General features: G+C 48.4%; 1 protein-coding gene across 5 annotated transcripts in view; it reads left to right on the top strand.

The window, feature by feature from the left end:
* Nucleotides 1-2,075: 2,075 nt before the first annotated feature.
* Nucleotides 2,076-26,898, top strand: part of TMCO4 (transmembrane and coiled-coil domains 4) — a 120,176-nt gene continuing 95,353 nt past the window's right edge. The window contains exons 1-3 of one of the 5 annotated variants that reach the window (XM_050791266.1): nucleotides 2,076-2,216; nucleotides 16,130-16,221; nucleotides 23,017-23,203. In XM_050791266.1, the coding sequence (XP_050647223.1) occupies nucleotides 23,025-23,203 (179 nt within the window). In that variant the 5' untranslated portion in view covers nucleotides 2,076-2,216; nucleotides 16,130-16,221; nucleotides 23,017-23,024. Of the gene's footprint in view, nucleotides 2,217-2,439; nucleotides 2,549-4,083; nucleotides 4,643-13,045; nucleotides 13,313-16,129; nucleotides 16,222-23,016; nucleotides 23,204-26,898 lie in introns of those variants that run through there. The other 4 variants (XM_050791260.1, XM_050791275.1, XM_050791242.1 and 1 more) reach the window with 4 other exon arrangements.

The following is a 26,898-nucleotide window of genomic DNA, read 5'->3' as shown; positions in this document are numbered from 1 at the left end:
CACACATCCTGGTTGAATTAGTCAATGGTTCGTTAGAAGGCTTCCCCTTCCACAACTCCCTAAACATTCCTTTGGGGGAGAGTTACTTAGAAGATATGAAATTCTTCAATGTCCAATACCAAACATAAAAAAATCTCAAAAGCATGCACCAAAAGGGGTAAACATATTTTCTCCATCTTTCCTACCCATAGCCTCAATGATGGGATTAGGGCCTGTGTGCGGTGGGGGTGACTAGGGTGAGGGTTGGGCGCTGAGCAAAGGCTGAACAGGGTCCAATATCCAAAGACAAGTGTGTTTGACACAAGGTCTCCAACCAAATTAGAGACAGGGCTAAGCTGGGGAGTGCAGAGTGGTGCCTGGTCCCACAAAGCTGATCTGGCTGGAAGGGGCTACCAGATATTGAGAGCAAGGCTGCTGAAGTTCTCAAGCTTGACAAAGCTCACATGCTCAGATATAACCCCTTATTCCCCTAAAGCCTACACATGATTGACCCATTTGACCCTCACAATAACTTCATGGGTGGGTAGAGTTGCCCTTCTTGGTCCTCATTGGCCAGTGGGGAGATGAGCAGATGGAGGATGGAACATTTCACAAGGTACATGAGTCCCAGGCTCTGAGCTGTGATGCTGGTCTCTGACTCCCGTCAGTACCTTTTCCTCCCATAACCCTAGACTGTCTTCACTGGGAGAAAGGGCAACAGCCTCTGAGGCCGCGATGATTCATGTTCTAGCTCTGGCACTCATTAGCTGTGGCTTCTGCACTATCTGGACCTGAGCCTGGGTTTCCTCTCCTTTAGAATGGGTGTGATGAAATTTCACAGGGTTGCTAGGGGAAAGAGATCCATTCCTCAAGTGCTTCTTTTTAGCATCTACAAGTGCTAGGCACAGCCCCTGGGGCTGGGCTCACAGAGGAGAGCAAGGCAGCCTAAACCCACCCACCTCCAGGGCTTTCAAAGTCTAGTTGGGGCTGTGCACAGTGGCTCACGCCTGTAATCCCAGCACTTTGGGAGGCCGAAGTGGGTGGATCACCTGAGGTCAGGAGTTCGAGACCAGCCTGACCAACATGGTGAAACCCTATCTCTACTAAAAATACAAAAATTAGCTGGGCATGGTGGCTGGTACCTGTAATCCCTGCTACTAGGGAGGTTGAGGCAGGAGAATCGCTTGAATCCGGGAAGCAGAGGTTGCAGTGAGCCGAGACCGAGCCATTGCACTCCACCCTGGGCAACAAGAGCAAAACTCCACCTCAAAAAACAAACAAAAAAAAAGTTGGAGAGGCAGAACATAAAGTAGGAAACAGAAAAATGAACAAAATAATTTCAGAGCGATAAATACTATGATTAAAATAGAACAGGACTGGAGGCCTGGTGCATGATTCCACAGCCTTTAGAACTATACCTGGCGGAGGCCGGCCGCAGTAGCTCAGGCCTGTTATCCCAGCACTTCGGGAGGCCAAGGAGCGTGGATCACCTGAACTCAGGAGTTCGAGACCAGCCTGGCCAACATGGTGAAACCACGTCTCTACTAAAAATACAAAAATTAGCCGGGTGTGGTGGTGGGCACCTGTAGTCTCAGCTACTAGGGACGCTGAGGCAGGAGAATCGCTTGAACCCAGGAGGTGGAGGTTGGAGTGAGCTGAGATCCGGCCACTGCACTCCAGCCTGGGTGACTGAGCGAGACTCCAGCAAGAAAGAAAAAAAGAAAGAAAGAGAGAGAGAGAAGGAAGGAAGGAAGGAAGGAAGGAGAAAAAAGAACTGTACCTGGCACGTAGTAGGTGCTCAGTAAATTTGTTCAATGACTGAATGTGCTGGGTGGTCAGGGAAGACTCTCAGATGGCATCCCGAGAGGAGACTAGAGTGGAAAGCGGGAAATGGACTGGGGGAAAGGGAGGCCTGAAGGCAGAGAGTCCCAGGCACGGCAGCCTCCAGGCAGAGGCCCTGAGACAGGACCAAACTTAGCGTTAGGGAAAATGAAAGAAGAATCAGGAGGAACTGAGATATCTGAACACTTTGCAAACTACAAAGTGCTGCATACACGTGCGGGAAGGCGGTTTCTGTGACTGGTTCTTTGTTTACATTATACATTTTTGAAGACTTCCATCGCCGTGGCTTTGGGGCACGCTGCTTTAGTGGCCGAGTTCTTCAAGGGCAGTTTCTGCAAAGGCCAACCCTGCAGGTCCCTTCTCCCGCTCCGCGCTGTCTCGCTGCTTCCTGGAGGGTAAATGGACCCACACACAGATGTGGCCCCGCCGACTAGCCGGTCACCTGCAGAGGCCGGCACCCCTGTCGCGATGGGTGGTGGAAGTGGGGCAGAGGTGGGACGAGCCAGGTCGGGACCCGCAGCTGGCAAGTCAGAGCCTGGAAGGCCCCGCGCCCCCGCGCCGCGCTCCCGAGTGCTCCGCCCGGCCGGCGGCGACCAGGCGCGCTCGGGGCAGGCGGCTGGACGGGCCAGGCCCGGGGCCGGGACGCGGCCGGGAGGGGAGGGGCTGGGCGGGAGGAGCACCTCGCCGCTTTCGCCGCCTCCGCCTTCGCCTTCGCCGCCGCCTCCAGGTAAGGGGGCCCCGGAGCCGCCAGGCCACGGTGGCGCGCACCTTGCTGGGCCACTCCCCGCCGGTCCCACGCGGGGCACTCTGAGCCCGGCCCAGCCCTGGGGCCCTTTGCCCTGCGCCCCGCCCTCTACCCCAGGGACACTGGACCCACCAGGAAGCGGCCGCGCGCTCCCTGGCGCTGCCTGCCCTGAGCCAGGCCGCCTGCTGGTGGTTGGTTGGTTTTCAGAGCCGGAAGTGCTTTTAGAAATCTTGTGGGGCGGCAGAGGGGGAAACTGAGGCTGGACGGAGCATTCGGGCGACTCCGGCCTCGGCCTCCGAGTTCTTAGAGGTCACCCAGCCGCTCCCTTGACAAATGAGGACGCTGGTCAAGGTCAGAGAGGAAGGGGGCTTGTCCAAGGTCACGAGAGGTCACTGTGCTTCCGCTTGCCCCACGTGGCCCCTCCACGTCCCTGTCAGGAAGGCCTCTAGGACTCTCTCGCCTCGTCTCTCCCTGCCCCCCGCGCCCGTCCCCCCGCCCCGCCCCGCAGACTCTCAAACAGAGCGTTCTAGCGGGGCTTGGGGAGCCTCTGGAGAAAAGCCAGGCCCCTCATGTTACAAGGAGGCCGTGTCTTCTGGCGCCCATGCCTGAAGTTACAGGAGGGAAGAATTAGTGCTGCTGACTTTTGAGTGGATTTTAAAGCTGGGTAAACTGAGGCTCAGAGAGGTGAAGTAACTTCCCCAAGACCACGCAGCTAGGAAGCAAGAGAGAAAAACCTGGGCTACCTGCCTGGAGAGCCTGACCCAGTGCTTGGCACAGAGTTGGCCTCCACAATGCCTTTGCCGTGACCAGCCCAGCTCTTTCCTGGGGTGGCACTGGGAATTGCGAGCAGGGTCAGGCTAGCATCCCAGACTACTACCTAACTCGAAGTAGGAGTCAGCACATGAACCCCCTTTCCCCTAACTCAGTGTTTATTTCGTTGCAGAAAATATGAAACTCTTTTTAAGCTTTGGGAACATCCATTTGTTCATTCAACAAATGGCTTTGGATTGTTCATTCAAATATTTGTTGAGCTCCTACTTTGTGCATTGTTTAGGCACTGAGGATACAGCAGTGAAAAAAACGAGCCCTGCCCTCAGGAAGTACACTCCAGAGGGTGAAATAAAGCCCTGCCCTTCAGCCTGGGGAGGGAGGGCTGGGCACAGGGGAGACCATTGGCGTTTCCCCAGCTGTGAAGTACATGAAGACAGCAGAAGAGACCGGTGTTAGAGTGGCCTCAAGCCCTCGTGTGCAGCATCAGACAGAGATGGGCTCAGGTGTTAGCTTTGCAGCTTTGTAACTGAGTGATCAGGCAAGCTCAATGACCTCTTTATGTCTCAGTTTACTCATTTGTGATATACCCATCTCCAAGGTTGTTGTGAAAATTAAAGGAGCTGAAGCCACAAAAGGCCCAGTGCAGTGTCTGACACTTTGGAAGACTATACTTTTTTTTTTTTTTTTTTTTTTTTTGAGATGGAGTCTTGCTCAGTCGCCCAGGCTGGAGGGCAGTGGTGCGATCTCGGCTCACTGCAAGCTCCACCTCCCGGGTTCTCGCCATTCTCCTGCCTCAGCCTCCCGAGTAGCTGGGACTACAGGCGCCCGCCACTACACCTGGCTAATTTTTTTGTATTATTAGTAAAGATGGGGTTTCACCGTGTTAACCAGGATGGTCTCAATCTCCTGACCTCGTGATCCACTCGCCTCGGCCTCCCAAAGTGCTGCGATTACAGGCATGACTTTATACTTTTTAGTCCTAAGGCCCAAGGAGGAGTTGGGCAGGAGGAGTTGATCGATTAGGTTGTCATAGCTCAGCATGTAGCTCCCACAAAGGCTGAGGTCTGGAGAGTTCCTCATAAGGCTCAAACCATCCCTCTCTACTCTGGTACCACTGGGCTACAAAGGCTGGATCAGCCACCAGGGCTGGCTAACGTGGGACCTAAGAAATGTCAGTGGGTGGTTTCTCATTGTGTTCTCTTTTGATCTGTGTGTTTTGTAAACGGTGTTGTACATTATAAACCGGGACTGCTGATGAGGAGTGGGGAACTGGCTCTCTGGACCGTGTGACAGCAGACAGAAGGGGTGAGAGTGAAATCCAATCCACTTTCCGTTTGGCTGACCTCCACTTCAAGCTGCCCTGATATCATCATACCACCCTCTGCCTCTGCCTAAAACCCCACTCTGGCTTCCCATTTTCTTTCTTTCCTTTTTTCCCTTTCTTTCCTTCTTTCTTTCTTCTTTCCTTTTTTCTTCTTTTTTTTTGAGACAGAGTCTCACTCTGTCACCCAGGCTGGAGTGCACTGACGCAATGTCGGCTCACTGCAACCTCCGCCTCCTGAGTTCAAGCGATTCTCCTGCCTCAGGTTTCCAAGTAGCTGGGACTACAGGCACCCACCACCATGCCCGGCTGATTTTTGTATTTTAGTAGAGATGGGGTTTCGCCATATTGGACAGGCTGGTTTTGAACTCCTGACCTTGTGATCCGCCCGCCTCAGCCTCCCAAAGTACTGGGATTGCAGGCATGAGCCACTGCGCCTGGCCTTGGCTTCCCATTTTTTTAGGGAAAAGAGCAAAAACCTTTTACACGAACCAGAAGGCTGTGCACCCCTGTCCCCCAGCTTACACCTTTTACACGAACCAGAAGGCTGTGCACCCCTGTCCCCCAGCTTACACCTCCAGCCGCATCTCAGACACTTATCAACAGCCCTCTGTGCCCAGGCATGCCACCCCTCCCTCCTTGGGACCTTTGCATCTGCTCTTCCAGGCCACTCCTACCCCCTGCTTCCCTTTCCCCAGGTAACATCTTCTGATTCTTCACATTTTAGCCCTACCCAGACTTGTACTCCAAATGCCTCAGGCCACAAGGCTTCTCCTGTATGTCAGAGGTTAAGTTCAGGGTGGAATTATACACTCATTGCTGGGATTAATTCCTGTTATACCCTGTACACCACCCTAACTGTAACCCCTGTGACCTCCAGGACCAGGGCTAGTAGGTCCTCAGTAATGCTTAGTAAGTCATCAGTAATGACATCCACCGATAGGGACGCCCTCTTGAGCACATTGGGGACCTCACTTTACATAAAACGATATTGTCCTTCAACAAAATCTGCTGAAGTCATTTTTCAGTTGTGGCTTGTTTCATTCAGCACACAGGGATGGAGCCCCTGCTCTGCCACATGCTGTCCTAGGATATGTCTGGGAACATGGCCCAAAAGCCACTGCCTTTCTGAGCTTCCTCTAGTGAGGGAGATAGACCGTGAATAAATCTATAATACATTGTCAAGTGGTGATATATTTGATAAAGAAAGTCACAGGCCGGGTACGGTGGCTCACGCCTGTAATGTCAGCATTTGGGAGGCCAAGGAGGGCGGATTACAAGATTCAGAGATCGAGATCTACTAAAAATACAAAAATTAGCTGGGTGTGGGGGTGCGCGCCTGTAGTCCCAGCTACTTGGGAGGCTGAGGCAGGAGAATCGCTTGAATCCGGGAGGTGGAGCTTGCAGTGAGCCAAGATCGAGCCACTGCACTCCAGCCTGGTGACAGAGCAAGACTCCATCTCAAAAAAAATAAATAAATAAAAACCACAAAGGGTTGGGTTGGAGGCAGGAGTGGAGGGGCTGGCTGTTTTACACTGGAATGAATAACCAAAATATTAATTGGGAAGCCCTGGTGCCCTGGGCTTCATCCACTCTCACCCTGACCCTCCTGTTCAGGGAGACAGACACATTGGCAACCGGCCATTATGTCCGAGAAGAGGTGGAGGGGCCCAGATGAAGTCTTTGGGGCTTCAGAGGTGGCAGGCCCCACATTCGCTGGACAAATCCAGGGAAGTGCATGGCAACCCCTGACCCCCTACGTTAGTAAAGTGGAGAAGGACTTGGGATTTGAGGTCACACAGGCCTGGAAGGAGCATCCTAGGTCTTGCCAGCTGTGTGACTTCCGCTTCTGTGAGTCTCAGTTTTCTCATCTCTAAAATGGGGACAGTGATTGTCTCTTCTTAATAAGGTTGTTAGGAAGCTGAAGTGGGATCATGGAAGTAGGCCCCAGAAAATCTATGCTGATTTTATTATTAAACTGTGCTTTTGGAAAAGGACACCATTTGGACAGGGGGACCCAGATGGGAGAGAACAGCCTGAGCTGAGGCCTGAGGTGGCATCCCAGCGTGAACTGGAAGCAGGGGAGTGCAGTTTAGCTGAGGATGAGCTGCAAGCAGGGAGTGAAAGAAAACAAAGTGGGAAAAGCAGGTTAGGCCCGTCCACAGGTGCTTGGGGCTCAGAAGTGGGATGTGAGCCTGTGGATTGATGAGAGCTCGTCAGATTCATCCAATTTGCTGGTTTTCAAATTGTGTTGGAAATCTCTGGCCAGGATGTAAACCAGACCAAAGAGAGGTAGAATAGCACCGTTGTGAAGATGGCTGCCTGTGGCCTAAGATCCAGGCACAAGTTTAAATACCATGTGACTCATTCAGTGACCTTGACCTTCAATTCTCAGGGCCTCTCTGTCCCCATCTGTGGAAGGATGATAATAGCACCCACCTTGTAGGATTGTTGAGAGAAAATAAGATGATGTGTGGAAAGAGGTAACATGTGGCTAACATTTGTCCACCTTTTACTGTTGTGATTTTTAAATGTTTAAAATTTTTTAAAATTTTTTATTTTTTTAACTTTTAATTTTAAATTTTTTTTTTTAATTTATTTACTTTTTCAGACAGAGCTTTGCTCTTGTCACCCAGGCTGGAATGCAATGGCACGATCTCGGCTCACTGCAACCTCTGCCTCCTGGATTCAAGCGATTCTTCTGCCTCAGTCTCCTGAGTAGCTGGGACTACAGGTGCCCGCCACCATGCCCAGCTAATTTTTGTATTTTTAGTAGAGACGGGGTTTCACCATGTTGTCCAGGCTAGTCTTGAACTCCTGACCTCAGGTGATCCACCCAACCTCAGCCTCCCAGAGTGCTGGGATTACAGGTGTGAGCCACTGCGTCTGGCCTTAATTTTTTTTAGTGTAAAAATTGTGATAAAATACACATACCATGAAATTTACCATTGTAAATTTCTGTGAGTTGTCTCATTGTAATCTTCTGTGAGTCTCAGGTTTCTCATCTGTAAAATGGGGACAACGACTATCTCTTCTTCATAAAGTTGTTGGGAAGCTGAAGTGGGATCATGGAAGTAGGCCCCAGAAAATCTAAGCTGATTTTATTATTAAACTGTGCTTTTGGAAAAGGGCACACATTTTAAGTGTGTAGTTCAGTAATGTCAAGCATATTCACATCGTTGTGCAACAAATCTCTAGAACTTTCCAACTGGCAGATCTGAAACTCCACACCCATTAAACAACCACCTTCCTCCCCTGTTCCTGCTCCCCGCAGCCCCTGGCAACCACCATTCATTTTACTTTCTCTCTCTATGAATTTGACTACTCCTCATACCTCACAGAAGTGGAATTGTACAGCATTTATCTTTTTGTGACTGGCTTATGTCGTAACTTCTCAGGGTACATTCATCGTTCATGTTGTAATATGTGTCAGAATTTCCTTCCTTTTTTTTTTTTTTTTTTTTTTGAGATGAAGTCTCGCTCTATCGCCCAGGCTGGAGGGCAGTGGCGCAATTTCCGCTCACTGCAAGCTCCGCCTCCCGGGTTCACGCCATTCTCCTGCCTCAGCCTCCCAAGTAGCTGGGACTACAGGCGCCCACCACCACGCCCGGCTGGTTTTTTGTATTTTTTAGTAGAGACGGGGTTTCACCATGTTAGCTAGGATGGTCTCCATCTCCTGACCTCGTGATCTGCCCGTCTCGGCCTCCCAAAGTGCTGGGATTACAGGCTTGAGCCACCACGCCCAGCCTATTTCCTTCCTTTTTTAAGACTGAATAATGTTCCACTGTGTGTATGGATCGTATTTTGTTGATCTATTTGTCTGTAGATGGGCATTTGGGTTGCTTCCAACTCTTGGCTATTGTGAATAATTCTGTAAACATGGGTGTACAAATATCTTTTGGAGACCCAGCTTTCAATTGTTTTGCATATATACCCAGAAGTGGTATTGCTGAATCATGTGCTGTTATGATTTGAAGGTGGGGTATTGAGGGTTCCCCCCTGTGTCTCATCTTGTCCGTCACTCTGGGGCTCTGGGGGGCAGTTTGAAAACCAGTGGGTCAAATGGACTATTACAGACTTTGCCATTTCTCCCACTTCCTTCTCAGGCAAATTTGTCTCTGTAATTATTTTGTAGTTATCCCAAGTGGAAACCACCATTCAGTCAACGACTGTTGCTGAGTTCCCACTGTGCTTACCTGTGAGCAGAGGGAGATAGAAGATAAATGTAAATGAGTAACTGATACAGAATTGGGAGGCTAGTGTGTGCTGTGGACAAAGTAGAGCAGCTGGGTAAAGGGGCTAGAACAGGCAGTGGGCAGGGTGGCTGCACCGAAGTGTGAGATTTGATCTCAGACAGGAAGGAGGTGAGGGAGTTGGCTGTGTCCTTATCTGGGGGATCATCATTCCTAGCTGTGGGAACGGCCAATGCAAAGGCCGTGAGGTGGGAGTGGGCCTGGTGGGGTCCAGGAGCTGCAGGGAAGAAGGTGTGGCTGGAGCAGCATGGGAGAGGTGGTGGGGGTGGGGGGCAGAGAGGCCACTCAGGCCGGATTGCAGCAGCCCCATCACCACTGTAAGGACCTTGACTTTGAGAAGGGAATCTTGGAGTGTTTGGAGCAGAGTAGGGGCATGGCCTGACTCTGAGATGGTGCTCTCTGGGTGCTGTGTATGAACAGCTGGGGTGAGGGCAGAAAAAAACAGATGTGTGGAGAGGCGTGACCCAGTAAGAGGTGACGGTGATTAATACCAGGCAGGGGAAGGAAGAGAGCAGTGGTAAATGTGGGCACACATCATAGGGCCTGGGTGTCCACCCCAATGGCACTGTCACCCCACCCACCTTCCTGCCCCTCCTCCAGACCGCTGACGCAAGAGTGGGAGGGGAGCTTTCCTTCCATGCCAGCATCTCTGTTTTCTTCTGGTCTGCAATGTGATTGTCCAGAACCCTCTGGGTTCTTCTATGTTGGAACTGTTGCCATGGAGACCTCCTGAGATGCCTCACTGACCTCTAGCTTCCAATTTGACTTTGGATAGAGGTGTAGAATGAATGGGTATCTCTTCTAAATGGCTGCAGAGGGTGCTAACCTGGGCCCACCTAGACTCTGCCCTTCTAGGAGCATCTCAAGATTGTCTTATTTTGGCTGTGGGGTGCATGTGTATTGTAACCTTCTACTATGCTCTGTGGCATTTCTGGCCTAAGGATGGTGCCATAGCTTTACGTGGTGTAAATGATTTCTTAGCCAAATGCTTTTCTTTTTCCTTGGCCCCAGAATAATTAGTCTTCAGCCTTTCCATGACGCTGTAGCGCCATCTCCCTATTAATGGTTATTTTATTGCACCGGAGAATCATTTAAAAACTCAACTGCGATCAGAAAAAGGAGAGAGAGAGAAAGCCTGGTGGGGTCTAGGAGCTGCAAGGAGTAGGGTATGGCTGGAGCAGCATGGGAGAGGCGGCACACTAATAGAATCACTTACCCACACTAATATAAGTCACATCAAATTTGACCTTGAGGCTGGGCGTGGTGGCTCACGCCTGTAATCCCAGAACTTTGGGAGGCCGAGGTGACAGTTTCACTTGAGCCAGGTGTTCGAGACCAGCCTGGCCAACGTGGTGAAACCCTGTCTCTACTAAAGATACAAAACTTGGCCAGGCATCGTGGTATGCACCTGTAAGCCCAGCTACTTGGGTGGCTGAGACAGGAGAATTGCTTGAACCCAGGAAGTGGAGGTTGCACTGAGCCCAGATTGTGCCACTGCACTCCAGGTTGGGAAACAGAGTAAGACTTTGTCTCAAAAACAAACAAACAAACAAACAAAAAGTTTGACCTTGACCTTCACTGACTGCTCCAAGAGGGGGAGAAAAAGGCCAGAGCTGGCTGGCATGTAAAGAAAAAACAAAAGTTCATTCTTGCATGTAATCTTCTAAAGGCCCAGGTCATGGAGTTTTAAGGACGATTTAAAGGATTTTCAAAGATGGTATTGACCATACTTGATTTTCTCCTTGGTGCTGACTTTGGAATTTTTCATCTCTCCAAGAAGAAATCCAATGGTATTGTTTATGGCATCAGTCAACAAATATTCAGAGGGCCCACTGTGGGTGCTTGTGGAGCTGAGGTCAGATATTTATGGAATGTCTCACTGCCCCCACTACTTACAAAAATGACCCAGTCAGCATTTTCTTTGGTGACAGATGATGTGACTGGCTAGACACAAGTCATAATCGTAGCATATCAAAACGAGGTCCCATTCCAAAATGACCTCTGTCCATCCTGGGTCTGGGCTGTGCAGGTGAGCTGTAGGCATGGGTTTGCCCTGTTGTTCTTACTCTGTATCTGTTGTTTCCCTGGAGAACGCGTCGTCTTCTAGGTAAAGTGTGGGTCTTTCTTGGAGTTCCTTGGTGTAGTACTTCATTTTCATGCTGCCAATGGAGACATACCCGAGACTGGGTAATTTATAAAGAAAAAGATGTTTAATGGACGCATAGTTCCATGTGCCTGGGGAGGCCTCACAATCACGGCGGAAGGTAAAAGGCACGTCTTACATGACGGCAGGCAAGAGAGAAGTGAGAACCAAGCGAAAAGGGGTTTCCCGTTATAAAATCATCAGATCGCCTGAGAATTACTATCACAAGAACAGCACAGGAAAGACCCACCCCCATGATTCAGTTACCTCCCACCAGGTCCCTCCCACAATGCGGGAATTGTGGGAGCTATAATTCAAGGTGAGATTTGGGTGAGGACACAGCCAAACTATATCATTTGGTGTCTTCACAGTACCTGGGACAAGAACCTCAGGAGGCTACTGGGAGCTGGGAGCTCCTCCTTCCATCAGTGACTCCTGAGCCCCAGGGCGCTGCTGGACCAGGCCTGTGTGTCTTAGGTGACCCCAGGGCACAGAGGTACTGCTGGTCCTGACAGAAGGGACTTTTTCTCGTTGCAGGAATATAGCACTCTCTTGGAATCAGTGTAACTTCTCAGACACACTTGAGATCCAGTTTTACTTTGGACTGGATCCTGATCCCAAATCAGATCAACGGGTGGAGGCCTCCAAGGACCAGACACACAGCAGGTGGCACATATCCCACCCCACAGCTGCCCCTACGTTTGTGCAGCTGGAAGAGTTTGGGGTCCCAGCCTGTCCAGTTGGACAATTCGTAGAGTTGAAACCATGGGCTCCCCCATTCCGGCATCATGGAGAGCTGAGAAACTGAGAATTGCCCTGTCTGTCCCACCAACCCTTGTTCATTTCTTTTTCTTTTCTTTGTTTTTAAGTTCTGGGATACATGTACAGGATGTGCCATTTTGTTACATAGGTAAACATGTGCCATGATGGTTTGCTGCACCTAGCAGCCCATCACCTAGGTATTGAGCCCAGCATGCATTAGCTCTTTTTCCTAATGCTCTCTCTCCTTGCACCCCACCCGCTGACAGGGCCCAGTGTGTGTTCTCCTTCCTGTGTCCATGTGTCCTCATTGTTCAGCTCCCACTTATAAGTGAGAACATGTGGTGTTTGGTTTTCTGTTCCTGAATTAGTTTACTGAGGATAATGGCTCCCAGCTCCACCCATATCCCTGCAAAGGATATGATCTCATTCCTTTTAATGGCTGCATGGTATTGCATGGTATATATGTACCACATTTTCTTTATACAGTCTATCATTGATGGGCATTTGGGCCGATTCCATGTCTTTGCTATTGTGAATAGTGCTGCAATGAACATACATGTGCAGGTATCTTTGTAATAGAATGATTTATATTCCTTTGGGTGTGTACCCCGTAATGAGATTGCTGGGTCAAATGGTATTTCTGCTTCTAGATCTTTGAGGAATCGCCACACCATCTTTGACAACGGTTGAACTAACTTACATTCCCACCAACAGTGTAAGAGCATGCCTATTTCTCTGCAGCCTCGCCAGCATCTGTTGTTTCCTGACTTTTTAATAATTGCCATTCTGACTGGCATGAGATGGTATCTCATTGTGGTTTTGATTTGCGTTTCTCTAATGATCAGTGACGTTGAGCTTTTTTTCATGTTTCTTGGCAACATGAATGTTTTTTGAGAAGTGTACGTTCATGTCCTTTGCCCACTTTTTAATGGGGTTGTGTGTTTTTTCTTGTAAATTTGCATAAGTTCCTTGTAGAGTCTTCATATTAGACATTTATCAGATGGATAGATTGCAAAAACTTTCTCCCACTCTGTAAGTTGCCTGTTCACTCTGATGATAGTTTCTTTTGCTGTGCAAAAGCTCTTTAGTTTAATCAGATCCCATTTGTCAGTTTTTGCTTTTGTTGCAATTGCTTTTGGTGATTTCGTCATAATATCTGTGCCCATGCCTATGTCCTGAATGGTATTGCCTAGATTTTCTTCTAAGTTTTTTATAGTTTGGGGTTTTACATTTAAGTCTTTAATCCATCTTCAGTTAATTTTTGTATATGGTGTAAGGAAGGGATCTAGTTTCAATTTTCTGCATATGGCTAGCCAGTTCTCCTACCATCATTTACTAAATAGGGAATCTCTCTCTTTTTTTTTTTTTGAGGCAGAGTCTCACTCTGTTGTCACCCAGGCTAGAGTCCAGTGGCAGGATCTCAGCTCACTGCAGCCTCTACCCACAAGGCTCAAGTGATTCTCCCACCTCACCCTCCCGAGTAGCTGGGACTGCAGGTACTCACCATCATGCCTGACTAATTTTTGTATTTGTTGTAGAGATGGGGTTTTGCCATGTTGTCCAGGCTGGTCTCGAACTCCTGGGTTCAAGAGATCCATCCTCGGCCTCCCAAAGTGCTGGGATTACAGGCGTGAGCCACTGCGCCCGGCCTCTTTTTCTTACTGACAAGATCTGTTGGTCAAATGTGTGGGACTTAACTGTGAACTCACCCCCACTGACTTGGCTGGGCCACATGGGCCCAGGGCTTTCTGAGATAAAACACTCCCCTTCTAAGGATCAAGAGGCCAGAATTATTTCTGATTAAAAGTTTGTATTTTTTTTTACATTATAAAAGCACCAATAAGCTTATGACAGAAATGCTAAAAATATAGAAAAATAAAAAGAACAGAAACCAATCACCTCTAGTCCCTCAGCCCCACCAACCAACAGATAATGATCATAAACATTTTGATGTATTTCCTTCTGATCTTTTTGCTCTGTGAAACATGTTTTATTTTTTATTGTTATTTATTTATTTATTTGAGACAGAGTCTGACTCTGTCAACCAGGCTGGATACAGTGGTGCAGTCTTGGCTCACTGCATTCTCTGTCTCCTGGTTTCTAGCAATTCTCCTGTAAGCCTCCTGAGTAGCTGGGATTACAGGCATGAACCACCACACCCAGCTAATTTTTATATTTTTAGTAGAGATGGGATTTTGCCATGTTGGCCAGGCTGGTCTCGAGCTCCTGACCTCAGGTGATCTGCCTGCCTCGGCCTCCCAAAGTGTTGATATTACAGACGTGAGCCACCACACCTGGCTGAAACATGTTTGTTTGTTTTTTAATTTAATTTAATTTTTTTTTTTTTTTTTTTTTTGAGACAGAGTCTTACTGTGTCACCCAGGCTGGAGTGCAGTGGTGTGATCTTGGCTTACTGCAAGCTCCGCGTCCTAGGTTCACACCATTCTCCTGCCTCAGCCTCCCAAGTAACTGGGACTACAGGTGCCCACCACCACGCCTGGCTAATTTTCTGTATTTTTAGTAGAGATGGCATTTGTTAGCCAGGATGGTCTCAATCTCCTGACCTCGTGATCCGCCTGCCTTAGCCTCCCAAAGTGCTGGGATTCCAGGCATGAGCCACCGCACCCAGCCGAAACATGTTTTAAAAACAGAACTAGAGTCATGTTGTATATTCAGTCGAATTCTGGTCTACCATCTCTCTAGAACAAAATTATCCCGGATATGTAGCATTTGCCGATTTCTGTGATGTAAATATTCCCAACATGCCAACGTCACCGGACACAGGGTTGGATGGAGAAGCACAGAACTGATTGTCACCAGCTGGTATGAACTGGCACCAGTGCAGCATGTTGTAATTTTAAATTATTTTTTTTCCGATCTCAAAATCAACACTTATTGTTAATAATTCATAAAACACTGATATATAAAGAAAAAATTAAAATCATCCAGAATCCAATCCGGGTCTCTGCCTACCTGGAGTTAGCCACTGCCAGCATCCTGGTGCATGTCCAAACAGTATCCTCTCTACGGATAGAGACCTGCACAAAATAGCTTTCTAGAGAGTTCAAAAGTAATGCAAATTTATGGCAGAAAATTTAGGGGAAATACAGAAAAGTCTCTGGTATCTCTGAATGGCAATTCAGAGATAATTTTGGAGGATGTTCTTCCAGTCATTTTTCTCCTCCCCATTGTTTTAACATGATTGGACTCATAGTGTGAATATTCAATTTTTAGGCACAGTACAGGTTCATTCTCATGCCAGGGAAGAAGGCAACCTCTAGGAGAAGGGCATTCCCACTGATTACTTAATACAAACCCCACTGAGGCTTAAAAAAGTAAAAAATATTATTTTCACTGGCATTGAAAATGGCACTAAGGACTGGGTGCAGTGGCTCACGCCTGTAATCCTAGCACTTTGGGAGGCTGAGGCGGGCAGATTGCCTGAGCTCAGGAGTTCAAGACCAGCCTGGGCAACATGGCAAAACCGTGTCTCTACTGAAAATATGAAAAATTAGCCAGGCATGGTGGTGCGTGCCTGTGATTCCAGCTACTCAGGAGGCTGAGGCACAAGAATCACTTGAACCCAGGAGGCAGAGGTTGCAGTGAGCCGAGATGGCACCACTGCACTCCAGCCTAGGCGACACAGCCAAACTCTATCTCAAAAAAAAAAAAAAAAGAAAAAGAAAAAAAGAAAAAGAAAATGGCACTAAGGATGAAGCTCAAATTATTTGAAATTTTGGGGGACCCAGATTTTGGGTCCTGAGACCTCCTTTGGGTAATTCCAGATGCTTGGCCCTTCGTCCATCTCCCTTCACCCTCTGATGCTCCGTTGGCATGTAAGAACGGGAGTGCCTTTAGGGAGAAAAATAGGAGAATCTAGCTCTTGCTTAAGCCTAAAAGCTAATTCATTCCTCAGTTCATATAACTGGCATTTTCTGAGCGCACACTCTGTGGTTAGGCACCAGGTACAGATGTGGAGGCGACACGGTGTCTGCCCAGGAGCTGGATGCAGTGACCACAGCTCAAGGTACAAGGAGTTGAACAAGGATATTCAATGAGACCATCCATGGAAAGTGGCAGGGCTGTGTGGGGCACATGGTGAGTGCTCAGCAGTGGTAGCTGCCTGCCTTACTACTCTGCTGAGAACAGCATCGCACATCGAGGAATGTGCAGGGCAAGGGCCCAGAGGAGCGACGGTGCAGTGCCAGGCTCCCCTGAGCTTTAGCTAACCAGCCAGCTCCCTCTGCTGTAGCCTTCCCCAGATCCCACACTCTGTGGACCCACCGGCTGGTTTTTCTGGTTTGCTCCCACAGGGCAATTTGCATATTTCTCCGAAGAACCATCCAGAACCTGAGCAGCCCGTCTTCAAACAGAGAGAGGCCCACGGCTGTTTCTTGAAATCTGGGTAAGTACTGAAGGTTTCTTTTCCTTCAGAAGCCCCTTGTTATTATTTAAAATGGTCTTCTTTCTGAGTTTACATTTTCTGTCTCCCTCTCTAGAATATAATCTCCCCAATGGGGGGTCTTTATGTGCCTGGCTTAGTCACCACTGTAGTAGGGCTAATACATGTTTATTAGATTCATTCACCCCTTAAGAGGTCAATATTCATTGATAATTTACTTTTGCCTCAAGAAAAGGTTTTTAAAATTCTATAGAGATGTTCCACTACTTTTTAAAAAACTTTTTACTTTAAAATAATTATAGGCTCACAAGAAGTTGCAAATATAGTACCAAGAGGTTCCATGCACCCTCATTCAGCCTCCCGCATGGCCGTTGCCTTTACAAGGAAGCCTAACTCCTTAGTGAGACGAACTTGGCCCTGCCTGCGGCAGCCCGTGGCAGCTTCCACTCCCACCTCATTTCTTCACGCCCACCCATTGTCCAAGCCCTGGCTGCACCAAACATCTTTTTGTTCTTCAAAAGCATTTCTCCTCTACCTCTGGGTCTTGCCACATGCTTTTCCCTTTGTCAAAGATGTGCCCACCCCACCCTGTCTGATTCACTCCTTGTTCAGGTCTCAGCTTTACCATCACCTTCTCCAGGGAGCCAGTACTGGGTTCAGGGTCCCCGTCTTGGGATCCCTCTGTCTCTCATGTTTCCCCTGTCACGGTGTTTATCACACGGATTGTCACTGTCTGTTTTTTCTGTTTGTTTTGGTTTGTTTTTCTTTGAGAGACAGGGTCTTGCTTTGTCACCAGGCTGGAGTGCAATAGTGTGATCACAGCTCACTGCAGCCTCAACTTCCTCAGACTCCTGGACTTAAGCGATCCTCCTGCCTCAACCTCTTGAGTAGCTGGGGCCACAGGCATGCTCCACCATGCCTGGCTAATTTTTAAATTATTATTATTTTTGTAGAGACAGAGTCTCGCTTTGTTGCCCAGGCTCCTCCAGTCCTTCTGCCTCAGCCTCCGAAAGCTCTGGGATTACAGGCGTGAGCCACTGTGTCCAGCCACCATTGTCTGTGTATTTGTCTGTCTCTACCACCATACTGTTTCCTCTAAGGAATACCTCTCCACCCATCCTGTGACTTCTGCAGGCCTCTGCTGGAATGACACCTTTCATCCACGTATATTAGCCAACCCCACTTCACCCCATCACTTCATATCCCCTCACCCTGCCTAACTGTTCCTCCTCTGACCAATTCCTGAAGGAATGTTTACCTATGTGTTGAGTGGGCTGCTGAGGGCATGGATTCTGCAGCCAGACCTCCTGAGTGTGTGTCTTGGTTCTACCGCTTATTAGCTCTGTGACCTTGACCAACTTAGGTCGCTTTGTCATTATGTATTGGCATATTATTGCCTGTCTCCCACCAGAATGTCAGCCCCTTAAGAGCAGGGAACTTGTCAGTTTCATCCTCTGATCTGCCCTAAGGCCCAGAACAGGGCTTCCCACATCCTAGCCCCCTCTTCATTCATCCAGCAAGTATTTCCTGAATGCCTACAGTGATCCAGGGCCTGTCCAGAAAGCTAGGGGTGTGGCAGTGAAAAAACAACCAGGGAACTGCCTTAAGAAACTTCTATACTATTTGTATACACAGGTAAAGAAATAATTTTTTTAAAAAACATTATTTTAGATAAGAATGAGTATGATAAAAATAGAAGAGGGTGCTGGGATAGAAGACAGAGATATTAGGTTGGTGCAAAAGTAATTGTGGGTCTTGCTATTAAATTGCAAAAAACCACAGTTACTTTTGCACCAACCTAATACTGTAGCCTGGGTAGTCAGGGAAGGTCTCTCAGAGGAGGTGACATCTGGGCTGAGACCAGATGATGTGATAGTCAGGGAAGGGTGTTCCTGGCGGGGATAGTGGCAGGTGCAAGGGCCTGGAGGGGACGAGCAGAAAGACAGCCAGTGTGGCTGTAGCGTAGTGAACGAGACCAGTGTGGGGGCATGAGATGGAGTTTAGTGGCAGGCAGCAACTGGATTGCACAGGACTTTTAAGCTTGTCCAATCTTCGGCCTGTGGGCTGCATACAGCCCAGGACAGCTTTGAATGCGGCCCAACACAAATTCGTAAACTTTCTTTTTTTTTTGAGACGGAGTCTCGCTCTGTCACCCAGGCTGGAGTGCAGTGGCCGGATCTCAGCTCACTGCAAGCTCCGCCTCCCGGGTTCACGCCATTCTCCGGCCTCAGCCTCCCGAGTAGCTGGGACTATAGGCGCCCGCCACCTCTCCCGGCTAGTTTTTTGTATTTTTTAGTAGAGACGGGGTTTCACCGTGTTAGCCAGGATGGTCTTGATCTCCTGACCTCGTGATCCGCCCGTCTCGGCCTCCCAAAGTGCTGGGATTACAGGCGTGAGCCACCGCGCCCGGCCTAGCTTTCTTAAAACATTATGAGGTTTTCTTGCGATTTTTTTTTTTTTTTTTAGCTCATCAGCTATCATTAGTGTTAGTGTATTTTATGTGTGGCCCAAACCAATTCTTCTTCCAGTGTAGCCCAGGAAAGCCGAAAGATTGGACACCCCTCTTAGGCCATCATACCAGGACTGGGATTTATCCTGATGTAATGGGAGGCCTTTGCAGGCTTTTAAGCAACCTAGTGACATGATTGGTCCATGTGGCAAAAAGGTCACTGAGGCCACTATGTAGAGAATGCATTGTAGGGCATCAGGAGAAATTGTGTTGAATGAATGAATGAATTTGGTCAGAGTTTAGCTTTATTATTATTATTTTGTTAGATGGAGTCTCACTCTGTTGCCCAGACTGGAGTGCAGTGGCACAATCTCAGCTCACTGCAACCTCTGCCTCCCAGATTTAGGTGATTCTCCTGCCTCAGCCTCCTGAGTAGCTGGGATTATAGGCACACCCCACCATGCCCAGCTATTTTTTTTTTTTTTTCTTTGAGACGGAATCTCGCTCATCGTCCAGGCTGGAGTGCAGTGGCGCTATCTCGGCTCACTGCAAGCTCCGCCTCCTGGGTTCATGCCATTCTCCTGCCTCAGCCTCCAGAGTAGCTGGGACTACAGGCGCCCGCCACCACACCCGGCTAATTTTTTGTATTTTTGGTAGAGACGGGGTTTCACCATTTTAGCCAGGATGGTCTCGATCTCCTGACCTCGTGATCCACCTGCCTTGGCCTCCCAAAGTACTGGGATTACAGGCGTGAGCCACTGCACCCAGCCACTAATTTTTGTACTTTTAGTAGAGATGGGGTTTCACTATGTTGGCCAGGCTGGTCTCAGACTCCTGACCTCAAGTGATCCACCCACCTCGGCCTCCCAAAGTGCTGGGATTATAGGCGCGAGCTACCGCCGCGCCCAGCCTGAGCTTAGCCTTTTGTACGCTAGACACATCCTCATACCTCTGTGGTTAGAAGTAGGCCAGCTCACCCTTCTCTTATCAGAAAGCTGTTTATTATTGAGCTAAGAACTGGCGTGGGGCTCCCCAGATACCAGTCTAGTAAAATACTACCTTAGGCTCCTCTGAGTAATAGGTACAATCAATACAGCCTCCAAGTGGCACATGGAGTTGATTAAATATAGTGGAAATTGTTGACCTGCTGACATCAGGCTAGTGCTGCCCTTGGCACTGCCCTCAGTTCATGGTTTATGCTGTTCCCCCCTGTTTCCACCGCCATGGTCTGAGCTGACCCTCTGAGCCAGGGAAATTTGCTGCAAATCTCAAATGTGGGTTCCTGGAGCAACCGTTGAGGCCAGTCTTGCTGGGTGACTTTCGGCAAGGTCTTAACCTCTCTGGGCCTTCGTTTCTCCATCTGAAATGGGGGAAAGAAGATCCCTGTGCTGATGTAGAGGAAAGAGCTCAAGGTTTGGAGTCAAAAGTCTGGTTTGGATCTCATCAGTTACTGTGTAACTTTGGGGAAATTGCTTGATCATTTTAAGCCTGTTCCTCGGTCATAAGAGGAAATCATAATGGTTCATGTCCAACTTAACTTTACATGGTAGTTGTAAGAATTAAGCGGATTGGAAAATGCTTTGCAAACAGTTATGTGCTGTAAAAGTGTTGGTTTGTTGCTTTTAACTACCTCAGGGTTGTTTTGAAAATAAATGAAATATTAATTGTAGACAGACTTTTAAATAACTCCTCTACAGAAGTAATATTTTGAGAACAAAAATTTTTGTTGCTCAGCTAGATGGGAACAAACTTATGAATCAAGAACAGTATGGAGTGTGGTTATTGAGCTAGAAGGCTCCTGGCCATGTGATGAATATTTAAAACAGAGTTGGTGGCCAACAGTTCTATCTTTGGGCCCTATCTGTCTGCCATTGACTGGCTGTGTGAGGGGAGCCCAGTTACTTCTCTAAGCCTGTTTCCTAATTTGCAGACTGAACATTACAGTCCTACCTGCCTCATAGAGTCTGCTGAGACAATGCCTGTTAAAATTGCAACCCCAGTGCCCTGCACCCAGTAATAACTCAGTAATGTTAGGTCTTGTTATTATTAAACCTTTGCTATGTGCCAGGCACCATGCCAAGGTTTTTACTTGTTTGTTGATCATTCTGTGCATTTATTTTTTAAACAAGCATTTATATAGCACGAACCCTGTGCCAGACTCCATTCTAAGCACTTCACGAATACTAAGCCACAGGGCTGTGTCCTTTACTACTGACACATCTTTTCTAGGTAGATACCGTATGGTTCCATCTGTAGGTGAAGAAATCTAAGTACAGAGAGGTTGAGTTGCCCAGGGTCCCACATCTGCTAAGTGGCGGTGCTTGTTTCCACACCCAGGTCTGTCTGGTCCTGAGCCTGCGTTCATATCCTTGATCCCCTACAGTAGAGGCTGGCACCCTTCCCTGTACCCTTCCTGGTGGCTCCCAGTGTTCTGTCTGCTTCTTGGATGCCTTCGTGGCGTGTCCCCTCTCTCCTCTTCTCTCCCTCCTCTTCCTACTCTTCTCCTCCCTTTCCCTTCTGCCCCTGGGAAGGAAGGAAAGAATGGAGGGAAGGAAAAGAAGGAGGGAGAACAAAGAGGAGACCTTCCTCCCTTTTTTCCTTCTTCCTTCCTTCGTTTGAGGTATACCGTACACAAAGTGCATAAATCTTAACTATACAGATCAGGGAAGTTTCAAACATATTTATACCCATGTAACGACCACCCAGGTCAAGATAGAGATCATTTCCTCCACCCAGAAACCTCCTTTGCACCCATTCTGAGCCAATACTCCCTCCCACATGTAACCCCTCATCTGACTTCCATCACCATACGTTGGGTTTCCCATTCTTCAGTTTCATGTAAAGGGAATCCCATGGTAGGTACTCTCTCGTGAATGGCTTTCTGTGTATCATTTTGTCTGAGATTCATTCATGTTTGCTGTAGTTCATTCCTTTTTCATTGTTGTGTAATGTTTCACAGTGTGAATATGACCATTTATCCATTCTACTGTGATAGTCATGTAGGTTGTTGCCAGTTTGGGACTATTGTGAGTGAAGTTGCTGTGAGCATTCATGTATGTGTCTTTTGGTGACGTAAGTCCTCATTTCTTAGGAGTGGAATTGCCAGAGCATAGGGAAGATGTATGTTAGAGCTTTAGGGGATATTGTCATACCATTTTCAAATAGTTGTACCAATGTACAATCCCACCAGCAATGTATGAAAGTTCTGTTTGTGGCCAAGCACGGTGGCTCACGCCTGTAATCCCAGCACTTTGGGAGGCCGAGGCGGGCGGATCACGACGTCAGGAGATCGAGACCATCCTGGCTAACAGAGTGAAATGCCGTCTCTACTTAAAATACAAAAACTTTGCTGGGCGCAGTGGCGGGCGCCTGTAGTCCCAGCTACTCAGGAAGCTGAGGCAGGATAATGGCGTGAACCCGGGAGGTGGAGCTTGCAGTGAGCCGAGATCGTGCCACTGCACTCCAGCCTGGGCGATGAGCGAGACTCCGTCTCAAAAAAAAAAGAAAAGAAAGTTCTGTTTGTTCTTCATCCTCACCAGCACTTGGTATTCTCAGGCTTCTTAGTTTTAGCTATTCTGACAGGTGAGTGGTAGTGTCTCATTGGGATTTTATTTTCCATTTCTCTGATGACTAATTATGTTGAACATCTTTTCATACTTATTGGCGATTGGGATTTTTTTGTTTTTTTTTTTTAAGAGACAGGGTTTCATTCTGTAGCCCAGCCTCGAATCCTAGGCTCAAGCGATCCTCTCACCTTAGCCTCCTAAGTAGCTGGAACTACAGGCATGTGCCACTATGCCCAGCTAATTCTTTTATTTTATTTTTCTGTAGAGATGGAGTCTCACTATGTTGTCTCGGCTGGTCTTGAACTCCTGGGCTCAATCAATCCTTCTACCTCAGCTTCCAAAAGTGCTGGGATTAGAGGCGTGAGCCACCATACCTGGCCTAAGAAATATCTTTTTTTTTTTTTTGAGATGGAGTCTTGCTCTGTCACCCAGGCTGGAGTGCAGTGGCGCGATCTCGGCTCACTGCGGAATATCTTTTATGAAGTATCTATTCAAGTCTTTTGCCCATTTTTAAATTTGCTTCATTTCTTTTTCTTAATGGCTTATTGGAGTTAGTTGTTTGGATACCGTGTATAGACCTTTGTGGATACACATATTGAAGATCCCTCCCTCCATCCCAGTCTGTAGTGTGTGTTTTCACTCTCCTAAAGGTGATGAAAAGAAGTTCTTCATTGTGATGATGCCTACTTTATCAGCCTTTTATGGTTTGTAAGTTCTGTGTCATGCTTAAGTAACCTTGGCTTACCTCTGGAAGCATTTCTCACTGGGAATTTTCTCCTGCAGGGCTGGGAATGGCCACGTGGAACAGGCCATGCCAGAAGCTGCCTCAGCGGCCTCTGGTAGCTGAACCCACTGCAGAGGGGGAGCCACACCTGCCCATGGGCCGGGAGCTGACTGAGGCCAACCGCTTCGCCTATGCTGCCCTCTGTGGCATCTCCCTGTCCCAGCTATTTCCTGAACCCGAACACAGGTGAGTTCTTCTGTCTCACAGAGGGAAGGTCATGCTTCTTCAGGGGAACGATTACGGACAGCCAAACAGCCTGCCAGGCACCGTGAGGCAATGCAGAGAGGGGCAAGTCACTGTCCTTGCCTCTAAGGCAGGGGTCTCTAACCGCCAAGCCGTGGACCAGTACTGGTCTGTAACCTGTTAGAAACCTGGCCGCACAGCAGGAGGTGAGCCGTGGGCGAGCAGGAATGACTGCCTGACCTCTGCCTCCTGTTCTAAGCATTTTATCAATACTAAGCCACATGGGCTGTGTCCTTTGCTACTGACAAAGCTCTTCCAGGTACATACTGTATGGTCCCATCTGTAGATGAAGAAATCTAAGCGCAGAGAGGTTGAGTTGTGGCAGCATTAGATTCTCATAGAAGCTCAAACCCTATTGTGAACTGCACGTGCAAGGGATCTAGGTTGCACGCTCCTTATGAAAATCTAACTAACTCCTGATGATCTGAGGTGGAACAGTTTCATCCTGAACCCTACCCGTGCCGGATCCCTGGAAAAATCATCTTCCCTGAAACCAGTCCCTGGTGCCAAAAAGGTTGGGGACTGCTGCTCTAAGGAACTCACAATCTGATAGGGGGATAAGACATCCCCTTGTTCGGTTATTCACTCATTTATACGTTCACCAAATATTTTTTGAGCACCTACTGTATGCCAGGTATGATTTGAAGTACATGGAGGGTAAATGTGAATGAGACAAATACCATCCCCCAATCAAGTAGGACACTGTCCAGGAAGGGATAAGATATTAATATTTATTCATTCATGAAACATGCATTTGTTGAGCCTCTACCATGTGCTGGGTGTAGCACATGGCCCTGTGGAGGAAACAAAGATAAAGGAGGCCCAGCTCCTGCCCTCAAGGTGCTTACATCCAGGTAGGGGTGCCCAGGTGGCTGATTGTAACAGCAGACAGATACAGATGAGTGAGTGCTGTAATGTGTTTAAACAGGGGGTCATGGGAGCAAAAGAATGACACTGTTATATTTCATCTCTGTCATTGACAGTGTCTTCCGTGTGTGTTTAAATCACGTATTTGGAGTCAGAATAGCAGAACTGTTAAGAGCATGGGCTTTGACCTTAAAAAATTCTAGAGGGGAGAGTATGGAGGCAGGAGGGGCCCAGTTAGGAGGCCAGCGGAGTCGTCCAGGGGAACCAGGACAATGACCGAGTGGTGGAGAGAGGACACAGATGGGACAGACTTTTCTTTTTTTTTTTTTTTTTTTTTTTTTTTTTGAGACAGAGTCTCGCTCTGTCGCCCAGGCTGGAGTGCAGTGGCGCAATCTCGGCTCACTGCAAGCTCCGCCTCCCGGGTTCACGCCATTCTCCTGCCTCAGCCTCCCGAGTAGCTGGGACTACAGGCGCCCGCCACCGCGCCCGGCTAATTTTTTGTATTTTTAGTAGAAACGGGGTTTCACCGTGGTCTCGATCTCCTGACCTTGTGATCCGCCCGCCTCGGCCTCCCAAAGTGCTGGGATGACAGGCGTGAGCCACCGCGCCCGGCTGGGACAGACTTTTTCTCAGGGAGAATGGAGTTGACTTGGGAAGAGGTTGAGTGTGGCGGGTGAGGCAGAGGCAGGAGTTCATTAGGGCTCCAAAGGTTCAGAGGGGGGAAGAGAGTGTAGGCGCACAGAGATACCGTTACTAGGACAGGGGGCACAAGACTGGGGCCAGGAGATGGTGAGAAATTCTTGCATCTGCAGTGTTTTCAAGACATGGCCCCCACCTACACTCAGTGGTCCCACATGGGCAAACTTCGCTTATGCCTTGGGTCTTAGCTGTTTGGGGTTTTTGTTTTTCTGTCTTTGTCTCTCCACTGGACTAAACAGTTGAACATACTTAACTCCTTGGGGGTCACCTCCGGGAAGCCTTCCCTTATCTGTCCTCCAGACCAGGGCATTGTTCCACCTGTGTGCCCAGGGACCCATCTCTGCAACCATCACACTGCATGGAACTCTCCATACCTGCTACCCCTCCAGTCTGAGCTCTTGGAGGGCAGGAGCTACCTTGTTCATCTCAGAGTTTCCAGTGCCTTGCACACAGCTCAGTATAGCAAAGATACCTGGTAAAGGTTCGTGAAAAGAAGAGGTAGGTTCATGCTGGCTTTGTGAGCGAGGAGGTGGTCCATAGGCTCCGGACTCAGATCTGGGTTCAAATCCTAACTCTGCCACATTCCAGTCGCATGTGACCTCGAGCAGTTTATTTAACTTCCCTAAGCCTCAGTTTATTTATCCATACAATGGGGCTAATGATACCCATGCTGCAGGGTGATTGCAGGAATTAAATGAGATGATGTAGTCAGGCGTGGTGGCTCACGTGTGTAATCCCAGCACTTTGGGAGGCCTAGGCAGGTGGATCGCCTGCGCTGAGGAGTTTGAGACCAGCCTGGTCAACATGGTGAAACCCCATCTCCACTAAAAATACAAAAATTAGCCAGGCATGGTGGTGCACACCTGTGGTCCCAGCTACTCGGGAGGCTGAAGCAGGAGAATTGCTTGAACCCGGGAGGCAGAGGTTACAATGAGCTAAGATCATGCCACTGCACTCCAGCCTGGGCGACAGAGCAAGACTCTGTCCCAATCAATCAATCAATCAATCAATCAATCAAGAGATGATGTAGACAAAGCACACATCTCAGTGCCTAACACATAGTAAGCACTCAATAAATGGCAGTGGTTGCTTGCTAACTCTGTGAGTTACTTTCTTTGCCCTAGTTTCTTCATCCAGAAAATGAAGATAATACCACACTTACTCCTACCACTCAGGATATTTTTTTGACTTTTTGGTTTTGTCGTTTTTGTTTTTTAGAGATGGGGTCTCACTCAGTCACCCAGGCTGGAGTACAGTGGTACAGTCATAGCTCACTGTAACCTCAAACTCCTGGGCCCAAGCAGTCTTCCCCCACCCCAGCCTTCTGAGTAGCTGGGACTACAGATGCATGCCACCATGCCTGGCTAACTTTTTGTTCTTCTAGAGATAGGGTCAAACTATGCTGCCCAGGCTGGCCTCAATCAATCCTCCCATCTCAGCTTCCTGAGTAGCTGAGATTACAGGTTCGAGCCACTATGCCTAGCAGTCAGGCTACAAGTAATAGAACACAGTACTAAGAGAGATTTAAACAGCAGGAGGTTTGTTTTTTTCACTTGATGAGAAATCCCAAGGTTCCGGAGTTGATTCAGTGACTCAAAAGGTTTCTGGGGCTGGGTACAGTGGCTCATGCTGTAATCCCAACACTTTGGGAGGCCAAGGCAGGTGGATCACATGAGGTCAAGAGTTCAAGACCAGCCTGGCCAACATGGCAAAACCCTGAATCTATTAAAAATATAAAAATTAGCCAGCCATGGGTGGCACACACCTGCAATCCCAGCTACTTGGCAGGATGAGGCACAAGAATCACTTGAACCTGGGAAGCAGAGGTTGCAGTGAGCTGTGATCGTGCCACTGCACTCCTGCCTGGGTGACAGAGTGAAACTCTGTCTCAAAATAAATAAATAAGTAAAAAAGGCCTTTGGGTTGGCTTCTGAACAATTCTGTTGGCCTTCCCCTCCTGATTACAAAATAGCTGCTGCAGCTCCATACATCACACCCTCACAGGACAAGGCCCAAGGCAGGAAGGAAGAGGGCAGGGATTCGGATTCTCCCCAAGTCTCTCATCAGGGAGG

This window comes from Macaca thibetana, chromosome 1, assembly GCF_024542745.1.
Source record: "Macaca thibetana thibetana isolate TM-01 chromosome 1, ASM2454274v1, whole genome shotgun sequence".
NCBI lineage: Eukaryota > Metazoa > Chordata > Mammalia > Primates > Cercopithecidae > Macaca > Macaca thibetana.
The sequence above is the reverse complement of the archived record's forward strand: the minus strand, read 5'-3'. Positions and strand labels throughout refer to the sequence as shown.